Source organism: Acipenser ruthenus, chromosome 22, assembly GCF_902713425.1.
Source record: "Acipenser ruthenus chromosome 22, fAciRut3.2 maternal haplotype, whole genome shotgun sequence".
Lineage (NCBI taxonomy): Eukaryota > Metazoa > Chordata > Actinopteri > Acipenseriformes > Acipenseridae > Acipenser > Acipenser ruthenus.
The window spans coordinates 19,061,040-19,085,181 of record NC_081210.1 but is presented as its reverse complement, the minus strand read 5'-3'; the positions used below and the strand labels follow the sequence as shown (position 1 = coordinate 19,085,181).

The following is a 24,142-nucleotide window of genomic DNA, read 5'->3' as shown; positions in this document are numbered from 1 at the left end:
GAAAATAATTATCTACTTTTGAATCTATCTTTTTTCTAGGCATCTACTATATAGCACTTCATGTTAAAACAATAGACGATGCTATATCAACCCTGTACTTTTTGATAAATGTTGAAGGAAGTGAAAAGGTAAAATTCCAGAAAGGAATAAAAAGATTTGAGCAGTAAAATAAAGCATGAAAACTATGAATTGCCTCTAAATATTTGCACTGCTGAAGTAATATCAGGTTGAGTGAGTGAGATCAGAATACAACAAATCAGGTTTCTCAAATCTCAAAGGAGTTTATGACAAGATTTCTAAATAGTAAATGTACTGATTGTTAGCTGGAGTTTAAATCCAGGCTCGCAGTCTTCTGACGGTAACTCTAATTGCTGAGCATTTATACTTTCTTAAAGGGACGATGCCATTTAGCGTGGTACAGTATGTAGATATGATCATTGTTCATCATAATTCTGTGATATGCTGTTTTTAGTTAGGGCTGCATGGGTGTCTACTGTATATCCTTTGGAGATTGCACATGAAAGCAGTGTGAAACCTGCAAGTTCAGTTGAGGCAGAAGATCAGCAGTTATTATAAATATGTTTCCAAGATAAAAACCATGTTACAGGACTTTGTTTTATAAAACTTGTAACCATTTGTTATTATTTCTGCTGGTACTTGTCCTATCATATACATACCTGAAAAATAAGTAATTAAATGAGAATTTGACTTTTTAAAATAACATGTCATACTTTTATGACATACTTTCAATTTCTCTTAAAACATTAGAAATCAAGGTATTTATCTCTGCACTCGTTTAAGACATGTTTAACTTGAGAAGTGGCAACTCACCTTGAATATAAACCTGCATGCTTCCCTTAAATATGCTAGTTCCATTAGTATTAAACACATCCACAGAGTAATCTCCTGAATCATTTTTCTGAGTCCTGTCCAGTCTGAGGGTTCCATTAGCAAAAATCTCAGTCCTGTTTATATAAGGATTATTGAAGGCCATTCTGTTATTCTTAAACATGCCAATGGGTTTGTCTCCCTGCTTCCACTGCACCTCAACACTGCTGTTCAAGGTCGTATTGAAGTGCAGATACACAGAGTCCCCCAGGGCTCCATATACAGGCACACTTATATTTTCTGCAGTAACTGAGAAAAAAAGATATTAGAAGTTAAGAGTTTCTGTTGTGGTACAATGTGATATGCCAAACCCACATAGCCCTGTACACAGGACTTTTTAAAATAAGATTATTACAGAAAATACCCAATTGTTATACTATTTTTTTTTCTTCTAAAAATCAAAAACACAAATGGATTCTTAAACAATTATGAAATAACTTCAGACGACTTACAAACCCCTACATGAAATGCCTGGGTTGTTTATTTCTGTTTTGGTAACTTTATTGAATGCATTGTTTTCCTTTCTGAAAGGACCATGTTAATGTGATCTGGAGTAAAATTCTTTGAGAAACTAAACCCCCATCTTTAGAAAGTTACCAGGTGGTGTCTGAATGAATATCAGCACAGAATGGCAGCCATTGTAAACAAAAGGAATGAGAAGACAGCAACTGAGCAAGAAAGAAGGGATTTAAAAGATATATGTGCCAGCAGTCTTGGTTTTAATGTGTCAGTTACATAATGTGAAAGCAATTCGTTTTTAACACAATTCATATTCGGCACAATGTACACCCAAATGTACTTAATAACAAAATATTCCATACAAAACACAAGAGAACTAGCTAAAACACAGTGTATGTGGCTTATATTTAGACCTGTATAGGCACTTTACTGATAGAATGAACATTTCATGGTGGATCTAATTAAACTGTGAAGTTCACTGTCTGAAGTGATCTGTATTTGATTGTCTTTCCAAAGATCCGGAGCACTGATGTTGACTTGAACAGCTTTCTGCTAAAATAAATACACCTGAAGATAACTAACAGTATAATAGAAGAGACAACAAACCTTCTGTGAGCTTCAAGGTACAACAACCAAGGAATAAAAGCATACCCTACATAGCATAACACACTCCCCCAACTGTTTTGCATTAGTTAATTTGTAATTACACATATGGCTACATAGTAATTGGACATTAAATTACGAATTATGTTTTTTTTTTTAATTATTTATCGATTACTGATGATGTGTTTATCAAACCAACACTTGCACTGCTTGCATTTACATCCCCCTAAAACACTAACTGGATTGGAGACATTGCCTCACTTTTTTATTTCAGCCTGCTTTTAAGTAAATTAGTGTTATATGTAAAACCTTTCCCAACTGCTTATAAAAACAGTCCTGAAAAATATGATTTCAATTTGTTTGATGAAGACTGTTGTATTTAAATAATACAAAAGCAAATCTTTTAATACTTCAAATAGGAATAAAATAGGAATACTGTGATCTCACATATGTAATTGCATATTTAACTTATTTTAGTCTGTTTCAAAACACATCAAGTAAATATTTAAAAAATGCTTACCATAAGCAATTAAAGGAACAGCCAAGATGAGCCCAAAAGGAATGCATTCATTAAGTTTTGCCATTGTACGCCCAGTGCAGAGTTCAGATAAGCATCAAGGCTTTAAAAGTAGCTGATGAAAATAGGTATAGTTCTCCTAAACAGGAACTAAATGAATATGACCAACATGTACATCACACTATTATTAAAAGTTTTCTTTATTTGAATGGTTGGTTTTCCTTATCAACCACCCCAAAGCCACTCTTGGTTTCCACTAAACCTAGATAAAGAGAAACAAGACACAGGTCTTTTTCTAACGTTATATTGGCTTGTGTCTTTCAGTAGCTTCTCAAAACATACGTCAGAGAAATAATGTTGAAACCAAGCTTAGCTTACCACCAACCACTCAACATTATTTTATTTCCTCATCTTCCCATTTTGCAAAAACACCCCTGGTGTCTTCTGCTAATTTCAGGGTGGTACCATGTTCACATATAAATATGGTTTGAGCAAAGAAAACAGAAATGCGTGAGGAAATGGAACAATGCTTTGTATTTTTATTTTTTTAAGTAAGAAATCCTTTTTAAATATGTTTAAATTGCACCACAGTTTCCAGGAAAATATAAAAAAAAACTAAGATAATTTCCAACAAATACATTCAAGGTGGTTCAGTGTTTCCAGTCACCTTTGCAGAATCCTGTTTTGTAAGGTGAAATGAAGAACAAATGCTGCACAGCGCCCTTCTGCATTGCTAGTAAATGAATAATATTTTGGGTACTACTGCACTTGAAGATAAATTGCTAATTACAATTATCTGTTGATCAGATATCTCGATAGTTTAGAGGAATTCACCCTGAATTCCTAGATCATATCCAGAACACAATGTCATAGCTTACACTTTTAAAGCTAGGCTTTGACTCCAGCCTCCTTTGAATGTGGCCTGTCTTTATAATTTTGAAATAATAATAGAACATGAGATTCTTATGGTACAGTACCTAATCAGGCTGTCTGAAGTGGCTGTATTGTTTTCATTTTCCTTCCAACTCACTCATAGATTCCGCTGCTGACGCACTGAAACGGTGACTTTTTAGTTAGTTATTTCTATAAATGTAGGGGCTGGTTGTGTGTAACAAGGCCTAAAACTATCCATTAATAAAACAGCAAGTCCATTACTACGTGTTACTACTCCTGAATCTGAGATGCTTGCCACTGTCTGAAGCTGTGTCTCTATCTGGTGCTCTGACTGCATGTGGTGAACTTTACTCCTCTGAAGATTTCATTCTCCCTTTTTCTCATGTTCTACCAAATCGTCTCCAAGTATATCCCTGCTTGCAAATATTTAAAGAGACTAATGTGTGAAGTCTCCACACTTTACAACCAATGACAAGATTTCTTAACCTTAAATATCTATGAGAGATAGTTACCTCCGGAAACTGACATTATTCAACTTGTACTTGAAATTGTATTTTTATGGGATTTAAAAGAGTCTAGTTATGTATTTATAATTATGGTAAATTCGAAGAAAAAAAAACTGAGATGTCACTTTATTGGATAATGGCACTAGTGTTTTGTATACCCCGGAAGCTCAATAGTTTGATCTAACAGGGCCCTCTGCTGATTCAAGAAATTATTACGACCGTTTGACAGTTGCTTTAGGATCATTGATTAAGACAAATGAAATGTTACTGTATCTTTTCTTACATAACTGAACAGTATGTGCATAGATCTATAATGAACCCAGCCCATGACTGCAGTTAAGAGGGGTTTTAATAAAAATGCTGAGGTGATTCTTGACCCCTTTGAAAAAATGAGACAAAAAACTACAGTCAGGTAACTACAGTCTTCAGGAAACTCAGTATTTATTTATAACACGGCGTGGGGGTGTCTTCCGGTCTTGCAGCATTAAAAAAGGGTTAGCAATACAAGATTTTAATGGGCTCTCCAGAAGCCCACATGCCTCTCTGTTCTGAGATAAATACCCTCCTTTGCCTTAGATTGCTGAACTGTTAATATGGCAAGATCCCTTTGCCACACATGCAGTAGAAGATTTAAACCCTGCAGCTGTACTTCAGAAGAAAGTGTGTCACTCTGCCAAAGAGCCAGGCTTGTTGGCATATGAGGTTTTAACCTCCTCTCGCTGGCAGTGCTCAGAAGCTGTATGGGCAGTTACACACATATGAGGTTTTTACCTCCTCTCACTGGCAGTGCTCAGAAGCTGTATGGGCAGTTACATTGCCCCTCTTGCATTTTTTGATGTCAGATGGAGAAATAACTGCACTGTGCATTCAAAGTGGCACCAATCACTAACAGAACCCCATTTGTAGGGGAAATTAAGAACAAATGAACCACTCAAAAGCTATTATGTGATCTATATTATTTAATAGATTAATGCAGCTATAGTATTGAACATGCTGCTTGATTTCTATTATACGAGAGTAGATGTTAAAACTTCATGCTGATTTGAACCCGGCTCTCGCCAAGATAAGCACCAACTAAGACGTAGCGTTACAGTAAACTAATGTGATCCATCTGTGTCTCCATCTATTTGTGTTTCCTTCCATATGATGATGTAGATGTCCTTCTGTCTGGTGTTGATGGCTGAAGTGTAATGCTGGCTCCAGGGATCAGCTTATTTGTCTCCCTGGCGCATCAGCACACACAACGGCTGCGATGCTGGCTCCGGGGATCAACCACAGTGCGGTCTCCCCAGCGCATCAGCATGACAACCATCTGGATGGAGCGAAGTAGGGTACATCTCTGGGGTCTTCAAGTGGGTACCTTCCATTCTCGGTGTTTCGTCGACTAGCCCACGACACCTCAAGAGGGCTCGACGGTGATTCTGGCGTCCCAGAATCACAGCATATACAGTGGCAAGAAGTATTTTACCAAATGCCAGTGAGCCTGAAATATGGTTTACTGAGGAATGATTACAGATTAATTATAACTGATTACAGATTACAAAGGCATCTTTTAATTGTGGTACACAAACAATACAAATGTACAGACGTGCTCAAATTTGTTGGTACCCCTCCACAAAAAATGAAGAATGCACAATTTTCTCTGAAATAACTTGAAACTGACAAAAGTAATTGGCATCCACCATTGTTTATTCCATATTTAATAGAAATCAGACTTTGCTTTTGATTTTTTATTCAACATAATATTGTAAATAAGAAAACAAATGAAAATGGCATGGACAAAAATGATGGGACCGCTAACCTAATATTTTGTTGCACAACCTTTAAAGGCAATCACTGCAATCAAACGTTTTCTGTAGCTCTCAATGAGACTTCTGCACCTGTTAACAGGTAGTTTGGCCCACTCTTCCTGAGCAAACTGCTCCAGCTGTCTCAGGTTTGATGGGTGCCTTCTCCAGACTGCAAGTTTCAGCTCTTTCCATAGATGTTCGATAGGATTCAGATCAGGACTCATAGAAGACCACTTCAGAATAGTCCAATGTTTTGTTCTTATCCATTCTTGGGTGCTTTTAGCTGTGTGTTTTGGGTCATTATCCTGTTGGAGGACCCATAACCTGCAACTGAGACAGAGCTTTCTGACACTGGGCAGTACGTTTCGCTCCAGAATGCCTTGATAGTCTTGAGATTTCATTGTGCCCTGCACAGATTCAAGGCACCCTGTGCCAGGCGCAGCAAAGCAGCCCCAAAACATAACCGAGCCTCCTCCATGTTTCACTGTAGGTATGGTGTTCTTTTCTTTGAAAGCTTCATTTTTTCGTCTGTGAACATAGAGCTGATGTGACTTGCCAAAAAGCTCCAGTTTTGACTCATCTGTCCAAAGGACATTCTCCCAGAAGGATTGTGGCTTGTCAATATGCATTTTAGCAAATTCCAGTCTGGCTTTTTTATGTTTTTCATTCAAAAGTGGAGTCCTCCTGGGTCTTCTTCCATGGAGCCCACTTTCGCTCAAAAAGCGACGGATGGTGCGATCAGAAACTGACGTACCTTCACCTTGGAGTTCAGCTTGTATCTCTTTGGCAGTTATCCTTGGTTCTTTTTCTACCATTCGCACTATCCTTCTGTTCACTCTGGGGTCAATTTTCCTCTTGCAGCCGCGCCCAGGGAGGTTGGCTACAGTTCCATGGACCTTAAACTTCTTAATAATATTTGCAACTGTTGTCACAGGAACATCAAGCTGCTTGGAGATGGTCTTGTAGCCTTTACCTTTACCATGCCTGTCTATTATTTTCTTTCTGATCTCCTCAGACAACTCTCTCCTTTGCTTTCTCTGGTCCATGTTCAGTGTGGTGCACACAATGATACCAAACAGCACAGTGACTACTTTTCTCCATTTAAATAGGCTGAATGACTGATTACAAGATTGGAGACATGTGTGATACTAATTAAAGAATCTAATTAGTTTGAAATATCACTATAATCCAATTATTTATTATCTTTTCTAAGGGGTACCAACAAATGTGTCCAGGCCATTTTAGAATATCTTTGTAGAATAAGCAATAATTCATCTCTTTTCACAGCTTCTTTGCTTTATTCTATGACATACCAAAGGCATGCAAGTATACATGATAAAATAGCTTTTAATTTCATCACTTTTCAGGAGGAATGAAGCATTATTTCAATGAGCTGTAAGGGTACCAACAAATTTGAGCACGTCTGTATAATTATTTGCAATAATACAGCAAGGGGAAATACAGAGATACAGCAGTCAGCAGTAATCACACATTCATTAACAATGGGCAGTAAAAAAGCAAAATAAACTTTATAAAAAATTAAATAGATGTTTAACTTATATTTAACTCACATGCACTGAAAACAATGCATTAATACTTAAACAATTTATAGCATCAATATAAAAAGCCAATGCTATTGAAAAATCAACTTAACCACTCTGATCACATGTTGAAGTGGTTATAGATTAAATTCATAACTTACAATACTATTTACAATAATTACAATAGCTTTCTTAGATTTCAGCAATAATATATTCTAAATTGATTGCTGTCCAACTTATGAACTTACTAGAAAATACAAAAATGATATTGTCCTCAGGAACTCCTTAGAACGATGCACAGGATGACATTCAAGATAAGGGCCTGGAATGTTGAAAAATCCTTAAAGGTGATTGGTTGATTTCTCATGCATGATTTATAATACATAACACAGGCAATGTAATTCCTACAGGGTGAGTTAAGGAATAGAAAGAAGACAAGCGTTGAATTGACAACAGAACTGGCAGAAGGCACAGGTGTCGTTGTCCATCCATCAACAGTCCAAAGCACCTTTGACCATTGTTCCATAGTCCAATTTCTGTGTTCTTGTGCATATTTTAGCCTTTTAGTCTTGTTCCCCTTTCTTAACAGAGGTATTCTTACTGCAACACATCCTTTAAGTCCTGATTTCAAGAGTGACCTTCATACTGTTGATTTGATGGACAACGACACCTTTGCCTTCTGCCAGTTCTGTTGTCAATTCAACACTTGGCTTGTTTCTGTTCCTTAAGGATATTATCTTCAAGTATTGCTCATCCTTGTTAGACAGCTTTTTAGGTCTTCCAGTCCTGGGTTTGTCAATTATAGATGATGTTTCTCTGTACTTGTGGATTATACTTTGGATACCACACCTTGAAAATCGAGTGATGCGAGCTATTTCACTCAGTGTTTTTCCTTCTTTATGCAAGTCAAGGTTGTTATAATAGTAGAAAACACTAGTGGAGGCTTTGAGTAAATTGTTGATGCTCATAATTCATAATGCATCAGAGTAGGAAAGTGCAACATATCTAAGACCTTTGCACACTGGTATGTGTATATATATATATATATATATATATATATATATATATATATATATATATATACTGACAGCTCTATTGTGTTTAAGTAATGATGGATATGGATGATACTCAAATATTATGAAATACATTATATTAAAGTACTTTAAAGTATTGTAAAGTTATTCAACACTCTGTTTTCCTTTACTATTTGATTTCCAGGAATTGCAGTGAAGAGTTATAGGGAAGATGGTGAGGATCACAAAGGCAAGGGAACCATAAACTAATCTCACTTGAATCGCTTTATCCTCCCCTAAAAAACAGAGTGAGAGAGAGAAAACCACATAAAGGCAAAGTTATAGAAAAATGAAAAATAAATAATCACTCATAAAATAGTTATTGTTAAAATGTACAGCACAATTTGTAATAATAATAATAATATTTTGAAATTACAAAAAAGCATTGGAAAAATTGAATGTAATACAACTGTAAAAACATTCATCCAGTTTATATAACACAGTGGGATGACAAGCTCTTGTCTTGGTATAGTCTGCGATGAATAGATTTTTTGTTTAACCCTCTATTGCACAAATTATGATTAACTGACAAAAAAATAAATCGATTGGTATTTTGACTTCATTGTACCCAAGAATTCATCTGATACCTAAATATTACATATTTGACCTTTGACCTTTTTTTTAGGATGAGTGTCATTTATACATGACAATGTGCAACTACGGTTAATAATTTTTTTAAAAGAATAATTCCAACACAAGAATGAAATGATACAATATTAGTTTGATACATGGAAAATGTATTGCATAATTCATAAATGCAAATGCAAATACATTCCTTTAAATGTATGTATTTATTTTATTCTTTCCACAGATGATTTTGTCCCATTTCAAACACAAATGGAAGTATTAAAACATACACAATTTCATTAGTTTTGTGTTCCATTTAATTGGATGCTATTTTCTATGAAGTTTTATTTGTTTTCACAAAATAGGTCTTATCCATAACTTGACAATGACAATGACACTTATGAATTCAAGACTATTTTGTCTATAGATGTAAAACCGGGGTGTCCAATCACAGTCCTGGAGGGCCATTCCACTCCAGGTTTAACAAGTCAAATGCTATAATTAAATGATATAATTGGGTCGTCTTCAGCTGCTATCTGGATAGAATTATCATAGAAGTGAAGATATGCATTTATTTGTTCCCACCTCTTCAAAGACAAGACATCAGCAATTTGAGGGATTCTACATTCTGGCTTCCAGAACATTGAAGTTCTAGTGAGTCCAAAAGTGGACATGTAAAAAGTAGCTCCAATAAATTGCTCTTTCATGGTGCACTGCAAATGTGAGTTTATTTTCTTTTGAAGGGCATACAAGTTTGACTGTTCAACAATGTTTTGTATGCCGTCTGTTGTGAACATCTGTCTGAAATACAAATTAGGAGAATGCACTTCATCTACCTGAGGAAGTTTACATTTCCAAAGGGGAGCTGGGTAATGAGTGCAGACACTGTATCTCCAAAGAATGATGATGGTAGTGACTCTTCATCATCATTTTCAGTTAGGCTCTCTTCACTGCTTTTCTCTTTGCCATTATTTTGCTGTTCAAACAGAACATAGGAATCTTCTATTCTTTCCTCATCTGAACTACCATCACTAGCATCACTGCCATCGCTATTTTCAGGGACTGCTGTAGCTAATCTGCCTGCCATAAGAACTTGGCAGGCAGATTAGCCTGCCAAAAGAGATGATCACAATGTGTATAAAATCAGTGATAGTGTTCATGATATTTACTGAATTTGCATAATGTAATTTATAAATGACATACATGACATCTTATGTCTTCAAATTATCCGTAAAATGCTTTCTGCTCTGGCACAACACTTTAAAAAAAAACTAAAAATATATTTTCCATTTTGTTTATATAATGTTTTACACACAAAAATGAACTTAGCATGTGACTGTTATGCCATGTGCTTCAACAGGTGGCAGAGATTGTGTTTGATTCCTTGGTTACCAGTCAGGATGATCACATGACTAATCCCAACAGTTTTTTTGGATAGAAGATGAGTAATCTGTACATAACAAAGTACAATACAATCTAACAAATGTTTTTCAGTAGTAAAATAAACAGTTTTTCTCTTTGTCATTGGTGCTTGACGTGGTGCAATAGAGGGTTAAGTTCCCTGGTTTTTGTTTTCTATTTATTATTCATATATTTAGTCTTAAGCAGACTTATTTTTTTCCTGACTGGTGCTAATAACAATTTGGACTCAAAAGATTTGCTAATTGGGGTCCACCTCTAACCCCACACAGTGCACATTTAAACTGTTTACTGCAAAAGGTTTTGCATTCCCAATTGTCACTGTTTTACTTTTGTTTTAACCACCTTTTCACACAATTATCGTTGATATAACCCGGTTACATATAGGATTAATAAAGTTAAGATCCATGTGGTATATAATATAATTCAAATAGCAGCTCTTGTTTATATTTAAATAAACCGGGGAAATAATCTATCTACTTTTGTTCTGTGTGTTTTCAACTCATTTACTATACAGCACTTAATGTTAAAACAATAGACGATAATATATCGACCATGTACTCTGATAAATGTTGAAGGAACTGAAAAGAAAAAAAAAATCAGAAAGGAATAAAATATTTAAACTGTAAAACAAAGCATGAAAGCTATGGATTGCCTCTCCCTATTTTCACTCCTGAGGTAATAACAGGTTGAGTGTTACAAGCCGATATCCTATCCATTCAGGAGTCAGTACATGTATTTACATCAACCCCCCCCCCCCCTTAAAAAAGATACACGAATATACAGTACCTTCTCCAGTACATATTGAATAAATGAATTCATAATTCAGACTTATCTCGAATCTTTCTTTTTTGTATGCCCCCATACAGATCCACAGATCAGTTACCTACTATTCTATACTGTAGGTCCTCAGATCAGAAAACAACAAATCAGGTTTCTAAATCTCAAAGGAGTTTATGACAAGATTTCTAAATAGTAAATGTACCGATTTTTAGCTGGAGTTTAAATCCAGGCTCTATCTCGCAGTCTTCTGACCATAACTCTAATTGCTGAGCATTAAAATTGCTGAGCATTTATACTTTCTTAAAGGGGTGATGCCATTTAGCATGGTACAGTATGTAGATATGATCATTGTTCATCATAATTTAGTATACAGATTTATTTATTTATTTATTTACTGATATGTTGTTTTTAGTTTGGGCTGCATGGGTGTATATCTATACAAAATGCCATAGCTTGTAAAAGTAACCATTTGTTATTATTGCTTTTATGTACTTGTCTTATCATAAACATACCTGAAAAATAAATCCTTAAATGAGAATTTGACTTTTTTAAATAACATATCATACTTTTATGACATAGTTTACATTTCTCTTAAAACATTAGAAATCAAGGTATTTATCTCTGCACTTGTTTAAGACATGTTTAACTTGAGAAGTGGCAACTCACCTTGAATATAAACCTGCATGCTTCTCTTAAATATGCTAGTTCCATCAGTATTAAACACATCCACAGAGTAATCTCCTGAATCATCTTTCTGAGTCCTGTCCAGTCTGAGGGTTCCATTAGCAAAAATCTCAGCCCTGTTTATATAAGGATTATTTAAGGCCACGCTGTTATTCTTAAACACACCAATGCGATAGACTCCCCGCTTCCATTGCACCTCAGCACTGCTGTTCAAGGTCGTATTGAAGTGCAGATGCACAGAGTCCCCCAGGGCTCCATATACAGACACTCTTATATTTTCTGCAATAACTGAGAAAAAAAGATATTAGAAGTTAAGAGTTTCTGTTGTGGTACAATGTGATATGCCAAACCCACATAGCCCTTTTAAAATAAGATTATTACAGAAAATTCCCAATTGTTATGCTAATTAGAAAAAAAGACAAAAACACAAATGTATTCTTAAACAATTATGAAATAACTTCAGATGACTTACAAACCCCTAAATTAAATGCCTGGGTTGTTTATTTCTGTTTTAGTAACTTTATTGTAATACATTTTTTTACTTTCTGAAAGAACCATGTTAATGTGATCTGGAGTAAAATTCTTTGAGAAACTAAACCCCCATCTTTAGAAAGTTACCGTCTGTCTCCCTCATCTTTCCCTGTTTCCTAGCCTGCTTGCCAGCTGCCTGTGTCTGTGTGTGTGGATTCCTGCTACAACCAAAGACAGTGAAATGAGACTTGAAACCCAAGCACACAAAGGTGTCTTTCACAGGACTGTATTTGTGTTCTAATCTTTAAGCTGCGTCCAACTGCCCCTCATCCTCCTGGCTTGCCACTCAGCATTACAGGACTCCAGCTCCTGAACCCTCCCGCTCTTGATGTTGGGCCAGGAACTTGGCACCCCTGCTGAGATAGTGTTCGGTCGGCTGCTGGACCCCTCCGCTGAACCACCCAGACCGGAGCATGCCAGGCTACTGCAGGACAGCCAGGAGTTGGTCCACAGCTTCGCCAGAAACCACTTGCAGGCTGTGGGCTGGCGGGAGAAGAAAAACTACGACTCATCTGGATCTGGAGGGAAACCCTGTGATCTGGCAACACTGCTTGGCTTGTTGTTGTTGATGAGTAGAGCTGACAGGATTGGCTGATTTGGTAGTGTGTGTACAGAACTGGTTGCTTTTTAAGTTTGAATCACAGTTGGTGCTGTGACGTTCCAGCAGGCATCTACCATCTCATAGAAGCCCACTAGAACTGGAAGCTGATTGGCAAATGGTACTGAATCATTTTGTAATAGAGTTTTTTTGGTTTTGTTTTTATTTCAAATGCACATAAGCAACAGGTACAGTAGGCTATATAGCAACGTTTTTTTTTCATATACAGTGTTTGTCGTATTAAGATAATGTAGAAAGCAAATACGTTTTGTAATGCAAGTTTCAAAGCTTGAAACTCGGTGAATGGCAACAGTTGCCCAGATATTTGGTCAGTTCTTTTTTTATTTTTAAATTTACAGTATTGCTAGCAGTCTCCAAACTCCAAGAGCAGGATCCTCAAACACAATGTGGCTGGACATTAAACTAGTATACTTTTCAATAAATTAGACATTTTAAAAAATATACATTTTATATATATATAAGAATTATACTGAAGGTGTGAGACATAAGCTATGTTAGGTGGAAAATCAAATGAGGTGATTCAATAACTTCCTGTTCATTTTGAGATGTCTTAAAATAATTTAGAGATATCTCTAAATGAACAGAAAGTTATTTAGAGATATCTCTAAAAGACAGTTTGGCGTACCATACTAGCAAAACATATTATTTAAATATATCTGTAAATCAATTTGAGATCTCTCTATTTCATTTTTAGATGTCTCAAAATGAAATGAAGATATATTCAAAATGACTTATTTACAGATATCTCAAATTCATTTCAATATATCTGCAAATGATTTACAGATATCTCTAAATACCTCAAGATATCTTAAAATGCAATTTCAAGTATTTCTAAATGATCATTTGGCTTGCCGTAAAAACTGAGGCTACTTGTGATTCACTTCAAATACAATAGGAAACAAGTTTGTACTGTGATGCATTTTATTAATTATATTTTATTTTTACATTCACTGTGGTCTGGATTTGAACTATTGACCCTTGGCACTACAGACAGACATGCTACAGTTTCACTAAAGGGGAATGCCCCCATAGTGGGGTTTTTAGTCATGTCTTTTATGCACACATACAATGTGCCTATTCGGCCAGTAGGGGTCATTCATTACACTACCTCACTGCTTAATTCTACTCATATTGTAAGAATGTCAAAAAGAGAGAATCAGTTTGGTATTCTGTGACCTTGACCTGGAGGTCAAAAGACAAAAGTTATTATTATTTATTTCTTAGCAGAAACCCTTATCCAGGGCGACTTACAATTGTTACAAGATATCACATTATTTTTACATACAATTACCCATTTATACAGTTGGGTTTTTTACTGGAGCAATCTAGGTAAAGTACCTTGCTCAAGGGTACAACAGCAGTGTCCCCGACTGGGGATTGAACCCATGACCCTCCGGTCAAGAGTCCAGAGCCCTAACCACTACTCCACACTGCTGCCCTAAAAAAAAGTTGTCCACACTCCTTGTATATGCTTTAGTCTACCTGTGTGACAATGACCTCCATACCTTATTTAGTTTATGCGTTATGCAGTGTGAAAGATGGACAGAAAGCTACATTTTAGTATCTGCTCCCTGCTTTGTGGGCTGCAAATAGTAATAATAATAAAAATAAAACTATATTAAATAGGTGCTAGTGTATTTGTAATACCATTGATTTTAATGGAAATTAATAGCTAGCTATACCCATGTAATGTATATGTGTGTGTTATGCAAAACAAATACAAGTAAATAGAGATCATGATTACTTTCTTTGGATTATTGAACATGTTTCTAAACTGATTAGATACATAAATAATAAGAAAGTTGCTTACCGTATGCATTTAAAGAAAACAAGAAGAGCCAATAAGGAATGAATTTGTTAAGGTTTATCATTGTACAGCAGGTCCAGCACAGCTTTCTGGTTGATGGCAACAGTTGCAATATTGTTAGCAATCTTCAACTGTTTTATGATTGCAGTGAATATGTGTTAGTTGTTTCTTCAAAGTAACTGACTGAAGCCACTCCTTATTTCCCCCAAGCAGATTTGCATAGTGCTAAAAACACGAACACATCAAATCTATTTTGCAACCCTTCTCTTATGAGCACTAAAGTCTGTATCTTTCAACATAATCACAAAACACATACCACATAATTAAACATTTGTATCTCCACATACAGCTATGGCCAAAGCTATCACCCTATAGAATGAACTAATTTTGCTTTATAAAGTGGAATGAAACTTGTTGAATAATGTTACATTAACATATTGAATTCCATATACTTAACGAAAAACTGACATTTAAAAATCCAACGTGAGATACTGTACTACTTTTAAGGCTTCCAGTAGACTTTTGCAAAATCATTTTGTAGTTTCTTTATTCATGTGATGTTAAATAAAAAATCTAAATTATGTTTATGTATTTTTTTTTTGTAAAATTATATCTCAATCTTAAAGTTCTAGGTGATTCAAAAAAAGTTCCCTTTCAACTCAAAGATGACCACCAACCATTCGGATATGCTTGCCACAGGTCAGGTATTCACTGAGCACTTTATACCAAAGCTCCCGATAGGGTCCTCGGTCCTGCCTACCGAGGGAATAAATAGTCACTCCATGGAGCTCATATCCTCTTTTGCCTCTCACTACCAGGCAAGTAAGGTGGGTATATACTAACCTCTTCCAGTTGTTAGATTGTCTCTTAAAAAGAGCCCATCTCTTCAAGTTTATGTAATTCCCTTGTAATTGGTTTGCTGAAAATCAGCTTGCCACTTCCCCAGAATCAGAACTCAGCTGAAGCCTGAGCAAACGCCATGCAACTGCGCACCGTTTTTTAAAAATAAAATAAAATATATTATTTTAACAGCCTTGTCACAGGGTGGCTTTGTGAATGACGTCAGACCAGAAAGGAGGACACAGACAGACGGTGGATGAAATGATGAAGACACTTGCTTGCGCCGGTTTATTGTAAAATAAAAGGTTTGAACAAAACAAAACACAGGACACGGCACTTGAGGCCAAAAATAAATAGACAAACAAAACGGACTAACACTTAACAAACGGTGCACGGACAGACACACAAACACGGTGAGTTTAAACGCTTATTATTTACGTTATTTCACTTTGATTTCTCCTCTCCACACCCGTTCTCCACTCTCCGAACACACAACCCCGAGTGAGTAAAACGTGCATACTGTTGTGCTGGGATTCAATTACTAATTAATTATTCACTTGAATCCCAGCACGTGAATTAATTATGTGCAACCTCGTGCTCACATATTATATACTTTAAATGCACGTGAAGTGATGTGCAATCCCGTGCCTAAATACAATTATACATTTTAAATAACTCGTGCTGCACACACCCATTTATATCCCGTGCAGCCATCTCTATACACCAACATTAACATACGCAACATACAACATATAACACACAAATGCACACAGGGGCGGGGCACATTGCCACAAGCCTACATTGCCTAGCGACTGTAGTCTGCTTCTACTAATCTTGCAGCTTGCTGCCTGTGTTTTTCTATTTTTCCTCTGCCTTGGCAGCTTTGAAAAATATCAGAGAGAGAGATGTATCCTCCAGCGGGACCCAGCTTCCACTGTTCCTGCTGTTGAGGCGAGTACTCTGGGCGGCCTCGGCTCGCACACTCGCTGTGCACGGCCTAATCTGCCCCTACAGGTTGTCTATTACTATTGTTTTTCTGCTTGCAGTATAAAAAAAAACACCCTTACAGCAGGTAGATCCCCCTCTATGCTGAAAGTGTACCTGGCAGCCATATCTGCATGTCATGTCCCCATTTACTCAGTGTCCCTAGGCGCTCATATAATACTAGCGACCCATTTTCTGAAGGGTGCTCGGCGGATACGTCATCCTAAGAAGGACATTTTCCCCGAATGGAGTCTAGACGTGGTATTCGAGGCCTCACTAAGGCCCCGTTTGAGCCTATACATGCCATAGAGTTGAAATATCTCTCTATGAAGACAGCCTTTCTTTTAGCCATCATCTCCGCTAAGTGGGTCAGTGAGCTACAGGCTCGGTCCATGCACATTTCCTGTTTGCGTATGTGGGACAATAGAAACGGTATCGTTGCGCACAAACCCTGCTTTCCTCCCTAAGGTGATTATGGCTTTTCACTTGAATCAATCAGTGAAACTAGAGGGTTTCCATCCCCCTCCCTTTGCGGAGGAGACGGACCAGAGATTGAATTCCCTCTGCCCTGTTTGGGTATTGAGAAGTTATGTAGATAGAATGAGAGTGCGGCATCAGTCTGACCAGCTCTTCATCTGTCATGGTGAAAGGACCCTCGGTCACACCCTGTCCAGCAGCAATTGTCCCACTGGATTATGGGTACAGTTTCGACTGCGTATAATAATGTCAGCTTACCCCCACCTGGGCGGGTAGCTGCACACTCTACTAGAGGAGTGGCGACTTCATGGGCATGCTTTAGAGAAGCCTAATTGAATGATATATGTACTGCGGCTAGCTGGGCTACTCCACATACATTCACCAGGTTCTACTGACTTAATGTGGTAGATCCTGTGTTAGAATAACTCGGACTAATCATAGTAATTTAGACTAATCGTACGAAGAGTTTTAATTTAATGTGTTTTGATGATTTCTGTGATTTGTATAACCTGAATAATGATATTATATGAAGTTTGATGTTAACAAAGTATTAGATTTACAATGTTGAACTAACACACTGGAATGTGGCCAAGGGTCAGCAGCCCTGTTTTCAGAGAAGTGCATGAGCCAGCGACATGAGAATAGGACACTGTCTCAAATGATAATATTTTGAGACAGCGATAATTCCTCTTTTCTCCCCAGTCACTAAGCTAATATTCTTGTATTAGGGGAATCAACTTTGTGGGACCTGATAGACACTCTCTCCCTAGCAACTAGAAAAATCAACCAATCAGAAAAGTCAGTAGACAACGGTTGGTTTGAGCTGACTAAGGAAGATAAGAATTACCACAAGTCATGAACTCTGTGCAAAAACTGATTATATAAGGAACTGTTTGACTTAGTGTATTTTGAGCCTTCTTAGCGATTGCTTGCAGAGTCTGTGTTACTCTGTTGAATGCTCCAGTTTGCAAACTAATAAAGTGTGAATTTGCTCCAACTTGTCTCTGTCTCAATCGTTCCCTCAGCATGGGACCGGTGCCTGCTCGGTTGTATGCAGAAAATTCCACCACAATCCCTGTGGCAGAATGAGGGTACTGGCCTGTGTATATGTGTGTTTTGTAGTGGTGGTGGGTAATTGAAGGGTTAATTCACCAGCACTTTAAAAACATGTGAGAATGTGGTGGAGGGTTTAATTGATTAAGTGGGTGTAAATTGCTGCACAGGTGTGTGTATATAAGGGAGCACTGAGAGCACAGGTTTAGTTGGTGTTAGGATTCTGGAGAGGGTAGATCTCTGATCCTGTGTGTGCGAGATCTGTTTTTGTTTAAACTGTTTATTTTGTTTGTTTTATTTAATAAATACGTGCCGTAGTGCTTTTCCCTGCACATCCTGACTCTGAGTCTCCTTACCCCGGTCAGCCTGTCACATTTGGTGTCAGAGTGGGATAGCGCCTCTGGAGACTTGGAGCAGGAGTGCAGGATTTTTTTTTGTTTTGTTAAAAAAAAAAGGAAAAAAGGAAGAGAAGATTAGGTGGAAGAAGGACCGGGAAGCGAGGGCAGGGAGGAGGAGGAGTACATCAGGGCCAGGTACCCGAGGAGCTGTAGGTCACCACTGTTGTGCCCCCTCTGTAACCAGCAACATCAGTTTGCTGCCTGTCCCTTCCGGTACTATGAGGAGCCCGAACGTCCACAGCCTGAGTGGGAGGAGCCCAAACATCCACAGCCCGAGTGGGAGGAGCCCAAATGTCCACAGCCTGAGTGGGAGGAGCCCAAACGTCCACAGCCTGAGTGGGAGGAGCCCAAACGTCCACAGCCTGAGTGGGAGGAGCCCGAACGTCCACAGCCCGAGTTGGAGGAGCCCGAGCGTCCACAGCCCGAGTGGGAGAAACCCAAGCGTCCACGGCCCGAGAGGGAGGAGTCGGTGCGTCCACGGCCCGAGAGGGAGGAGTCGGTGCGTCCACGGCCCGAGAGGGAGGAGTCGGTGCCACCTCCACCAGCAGGGGAAGATTACCTGCTGTCTCTTCCTCCATCGCCGCCACCAGCAGAGGGAGCATGCCTGCTGGTTCACCTGCTGCTGCCGTCCCAAGAGCTAGAGGGGGAGGAGCCATCGCTGCCGTCCCAAGAGCCAGAAGGGGAGGAGCCATTACTGCCGTCTCCAGGGCCAGAAGGGGAGGGGTTACAGGCTCAACCCCCTGAATTTTTCTGGGGGGGAGAAGGGCAGGATGCTGGTGTCCCCCAGCAGCCTCTATTTATGCTGCTGAAGGGAGCACGGCGCACACCAGCCCAGCCGCCACGACAGCCTCCCTCTGAGTGGCCAGCATCAGCCCCATCACCACTGCCGAAGGAGTCGGCAGCCTTTCCGCCACCTCCACTGCCAGGAGCAGAGCAGCAGGAGCTGCCTCTGTCTCCGACACCGCCAGGGGCAGAGCAGCAGGAGCTGCCTCTGTCTCCACCACCGCCAGGAGCAGAGCAGCAGGAGCTGCCTCTGTCTCCACCACCGCCAGGAGCAGAGCAGCAGGAGCTGTCTCTGTCTCCACCACCGCTAGGAGCAGAGCAGCAGGACCTGTCTCTGTCTCCACCACCGCTAGGAACAGAGCAGCAGGAGTTGTTCCCGCCTCTGCCACCAGAGGGAGACGAGCTGCTGTTCCCGCCTCCGCCACCAGAGGGAGACGAGCTGCTGTTCCCGCCTCCTCCACCAGAGGGAGACGAGCTGCTGCTCCACCGGAGGGTCCAGTGCCAGTGGTTCCGGAGGGTCCAGCGCCAGTGGTTCCGGAGGGTCCAGTGCCAGTGGTTCCGGAGAGTCCAGCGCCAGTGGTTCCGGAGGGTCCAGTGCCAGTGGTTCCGGAGGGTCCAGCGCCAGTGGTTCCGGAGGGTCCAGTGCCAGTGGTTCCGGAGGGTCCAGCGCCAGTGGTTCAGGAGGATCCAGCGTCAGCGCCAGTAATTCCAGTGCCAGCGGAGGGACCCAATCCAGTGCCTATGCCGCTAGGGGCGGCCAACCTGCCTGGGCCAACTGACGGGTATCCAGGAGGGACCCGAGAAGGGACAATAAAGACATTGGGTTTATGGGGTAGGCCGGGGGTTAAACGGGCACCCCCTTACATAAGCCCAGGGGTCACCACGAGGGTTAAACGGGCACCCCCTTACAAAAGCCCCATGGAGTTGAAGGAGTGCTGGGGAGTGTTGGGGCCAGCGGACTCCAGACGGCAGGGTGCACAAGGGGGGAGGACTGGCCCTGCCCGTCTGGTGTTTGACAGGGGTCGGCTGGTCCCCAACATTTCCTCCCACCCTCCCTCCCAAATCTGGTAGAATGGGGGGGGGGGGTGGCCCGTTGAGGGCCTGTATGTGCTACGCACATAAGGGGGGAGGAATGTGGCAGAATGAGGGTACTGGCCTGTGTATATGTGTGTTTTGTAGTGGTGGTGGGTAATTAAAGGGTTAAAGGGTTACTTCAGGAGGGGCCTGGGTCCCACCCCACTGGCTGTGCTGACAGGCTCTACCAAAAAGGGGTAGAAAGGGTGTTAAACGGGCACCTCCTCATAGAAGTCCAGGGGTCACAAAAGGGGTTAGCAGGCACCCCTTTACAGAAGCCCAGGGATAGTCACGCGGGTTAAATGGACGCCCCTTATAAAAGCCCAGGGGTTACCCGAGGGGATGGGTACCCCCATTTCAAGGTCCGGGACCCCCCCAGCTGAAGGAAGAGGCGTGGGGACCACCTCCACAGCAACACCAACCAACCGGCCCCCCAGCTCACCCACAAGAATCTGGAGAGAGAAAACCGGACGGGGGGGGCGGGGTTGGTGTTTTAAGGGGGGAGGTGGCCGATTGCGGCCATGTGTGCATTGTTCAAGGGCAGGGCAGAAGTCCTGTTGCTGTAAGTAATGCTGCTGCAAACAAATGTGATAGCAATAACACAGAGCAAAACAAATGTGACAGTTTTAACACCTATAGGCAACACAGGAAGACTAGCTAGTTGTATTAAGCTCTACGTGCATGACAGAATAAATTATTGTTTTCTTAACGAGTAATCTTTTCTTATTAAATGTTTGCATGTGACAAGCTCAACCTAGTTTGTCACATAATCTCTAGATGTATTATAGGGCTTTGCCTAATATTCAGATTTCTTTTTCAGTACTGGCCTTTAAGGGGTCTTTCACATATGGTATATCGTTAGATATTCAAAGTTTACTCAACATTACTTTTAATCTTGTACAGTTTAATTCCAAAAGCTAATAACCAGTCTGCAGTGTGACCATCATCAGTGGTGAATAGTATTGTGCTTTATGGTGAATTAAATGAGAGCTTTTCTGATACTTGTACAGTAGTTGCTGATGTAAAATATGTTCATAGTCCAGGTTACAGTACTTTACAACTGCTTAATAATGTGCCATATAAAAAAGCCAACCCTGCTGATAGCGGTTTAAACATTTGAAGGTATTTTCTAGTGCAGTGAAAAAAATATTTAACTACTGATCTTTCCAAAATATATCACTGAAGCTTTTAAAGACATAAAGCCATTAGGATATTTTGATAAATGTTAGACACTGAATGCAAAGCTGTGCACAAGGGGCCAAGCTCAGGAAACCACGTCCTCAAATGTGGATGTTGCTAAAAAAAAAAAAAAAAAAAAATACTCCAAAAGCAAATACAATTTCAGACAGAGGCCCCCATTCACAGGTGGATTAAAGTCTTTTGTTCTGAGTAAAATAAAGATTGATATTCATGAAACTGTTCATGTTAAAGCTCACTAAAAAGCACAGCATTCAAAGTACCATTTACTTCATTCCTGTGTAGCTTTAGGCCATTTATTTCTATTGCTTTCCCGTATGTTTCTGTGTAAGACATGTAATAACAAATATCACATACAACAGGCTCCTTTTTTGTTGATTTCTACCTCAGATTTCTTAAACAAGGTTGTTTTTCTCCATGTTTCTAAGACCTTCAAATCTCTGCACGAATTGTCTAATTCATGTTTACATAATACTAATTTACACAGTTAGTAAGAGGCAGTGTGGCAAAGTGGTTGCTGATTGGAAACAGGTGCATTGGTGATGCAGTGCAAAAATGATCACACACCAGGAAACTAATACATTTGGAAAAGGGTTTTTTAAAATTAAAACTCCCGATTTGGCGACCAAACAATAAACCTCCAGCAATACACACCAATGTGTAAAGCACAGAAGAAACAATTATAAATGGATTGCAGTCCAAATAATAAACACACGTTATCTGCCCCATAATAATACAATACAAGGTCACCAGTCCTGGGTGCGTGCAGTAGTGCTCGTGGTGAGTGATAACAATTATACAGTGACTGTGGTGTATTGTTGTTCTGGGTAGTGCTGGCCCAAGGTAACAGCTCCGGATACGTGTTAGCCGTCTAGTGATTTACAAAAACAAAAGACAATTACTAACAGCAATAAACAAACAAAACACTCACAAATCATTTTTCTTATTTTCTCCCGGTCCTTCCAGTTTCTTGTCTCTCAAACCAAGCGAAGGAGTAGATTGCGATTCTCCGTCCCCTTTATACGTTCCTGCAAAGGAGTCTCACCTTCTTCCAGACTGACTGACTTCCGAGCCCGGGGAAAGAACTGTCAGGCCAGCCCGTCCAAAGAACTATCACTGCTTAGCGCCCTCACAAGTCGGGAGGGAGATTTACAACCAAAACTCATTGTATTTCTGTCACAGGCAGTCATAACACAAAATAGAAAATGTTATGTAGACACTAAACACCTATTTTTATACAAAAAAGTCTTCTAATATTTAACAATATTTGAGTGGGGAAAGTGGATCTGTTTTAGGACACCAGCACGTCTGAGAAGCATATACAGTTTTATTCTAAAACAAACCTTTTAGTTTATACACAGGGGTCGGCAACTTGTCCCTACACAGACACGCATGTCCATGGCAAGGGTTATCAGTGTCCATGGCAGCGGATACGTCTAACACACACATACACTCACACACACACACACACACACACACACACACACACACACACACAGAATTGTATATAACTTCTGTTTGGTTTGTCCGTGGCCGACCCCTGGGCAAACATTGCACAGTAGCTTATGCTCCTTCTGGCTGGAAAGCTGGATTCACACATACGGGGACTCTTTTAACTAATATGTTTTGATATCTAGTGCTCTTACATGGTATGTAGTGGTGGAAAAGGCATGCTGTAATTAAGCTGTTAATTCAAAATAGACACATTATACTGCATGAATTTAGAGCTTGGGCTACTTGTTACAAACCAGGACCTATATGTTCCACTATGGGAAACCTGCAAGCAAATTGACCAGTGAAGTGGGTAGTTTGCCCACAGTGACAAATCGAGCCCCACATGTGATAGCAATAACTGCAGAGCAAAAAAAAATGTGACAGCTTAAGTTGTTTTAACACCTATAGGCAACACAGAAAGAGGAGCATCATATACTCCCCCGCCCCAGACGAGGCTGGGAGTGAGATGGTGGTGGTTGGGGAGTGAGGTGGTGGTGGTTGGGGAGTGAGGTGGTAATTTGATGCACGGCAGGGCAGCGTTTGCTTGTTGGCTTGTTGTTTGACCAATGAAATGCAATGTACTAGGAACTGTATTAATGATACTATAGATTTCCTGCCTGAAAACCTTGCAAGCTTTATAGTAATATTATTGACACAGTCATTTTTATTTAATTACATTTCATAAATCTGTACTGGTGGGTGGCACAGTGGCATAGTGGTTAGTGCTGCTGCCTCACAGCGCCAGGGTCCTGGGTTTGAAATCAGGCTTAGGGTACTGTCTGTGTGGAGTTTGCATGTTCTCCCCGTGTTTGCGTGGGTTTTCTCCGGGTACTCCGGTTTTCTCCCATGTGCCCCTACTTTCATGTGCCCCTACTTTCATAAAGGCCTTCAGGCGGTGAGGTGGAGTCGATGGAGGAATGAATCCACCTGAAGGCTGCCTCAGACGGACAGGGACACCTTCCTCATCTGCCTCGAGGACCAAGGTTGGACCCTCGCTGATGCAGAGCCCAGGCAATATACAGTGCCTTGCGAAAGTATTCGGCCCCCTTGAACTTTGCGACCTTTTGCCACATTTCAGGCTTCAAACATAAAGATATGAAACTGTAATTTTTTGTGAAGAATCAACAACAAGTGGGACACAATCATGAAGTGGAACGAAAT

The 24,142-nt window shown here is 39.9% G+C and overlaps 2 protein-coding genes across 2 annotated transcripts; both read right to left on the bottom strand.

Annotated features, from left to right (window-relative positions):
* Positions 1 to 796: 796 nt before the first annotated feature.
* Positions 797 to 2,785, bottom strand: LOC131699529 (T-cell surface antigen CD2-like). Its single transcript, XM_058996611.1, has 2 exons — positions 2,471 to 2,785; positions 797 to 1,137 (listed from the first exon to the last, which is right to left on the bottom strand). Exons 1-2 carry the CDS (start codon positions 2,532 to 2,534, stop codon positions 797 to 799), a joined length of 405 nt encoding a protein of 134 aa, XP_058852594.1. The 5' UTR covers positions 2,535 to 2,785.
* A 5,506-nt stretch (positions 2,786 to 8,291) lies between these two features.
* Positions 8,292 to 16,633, bottom strand: LOC131699528 (uncharacterized). The gene is made up of 4 exons (XM_058996610.1): positions 16,589 to 16,633; positions 12,552 to 12,738; positions 11,707 to 12,012; positions 8,292 to 8,507 (listed from the first exon to the last, which is right to left on the bottom strand). Exons 1-4 carry the CDS (start codon positions 16,631 to 16,633, stop codon positions 8,377 to 8,379), a joined length of 669 nt encoding a protein of 222 aa, XP_058852593.1. The 3' UTR covers positions 8,292 to 8,376.
* Between the last annotated feature and the right edge of the window lie 7,509 nt (positions 16,634 to 24,142).

Bases quoted from the DNA above. Each gene is read 5' to 3' on its own strand.
- LOC131699529 (XM_058996611.1), bottom strand. From the start codon at position 2,534: ATGGCAAAACTTAATGAATGCATTCCTTTTGGGCTCATCTTGGCTGTT. The intron at 1,138-2,470 runs GTAAGCATTTTT...TTTTTTTCTCAG, and splicing joins TGTTCCTTTAATTGCTTATG to TTACTGCAGAAAATATAAGT.
- LOC131699528 (XM_058996610.1), bottom strand. From the start codon at position 16,633: ATGGCTGCCAGGTACACTTTCAGCATAGAGGGGGATCTACCTGCT. The intron at 12,739-16,588 runs GTAAGGGTGTTT...TTCTCCCGCCAG, and splicing joins TAGAGGGGGATCTACCTGCT to CCCACAGCCTGCAAGTGGTT. The intron at 8,508-11,706 runs GTGAGTTGCCAC...TCTGTTTTTTAG, and splicing joins CATGCAGGTTTATATTCAAG to GGGAGGATAAAGCGATTCAA.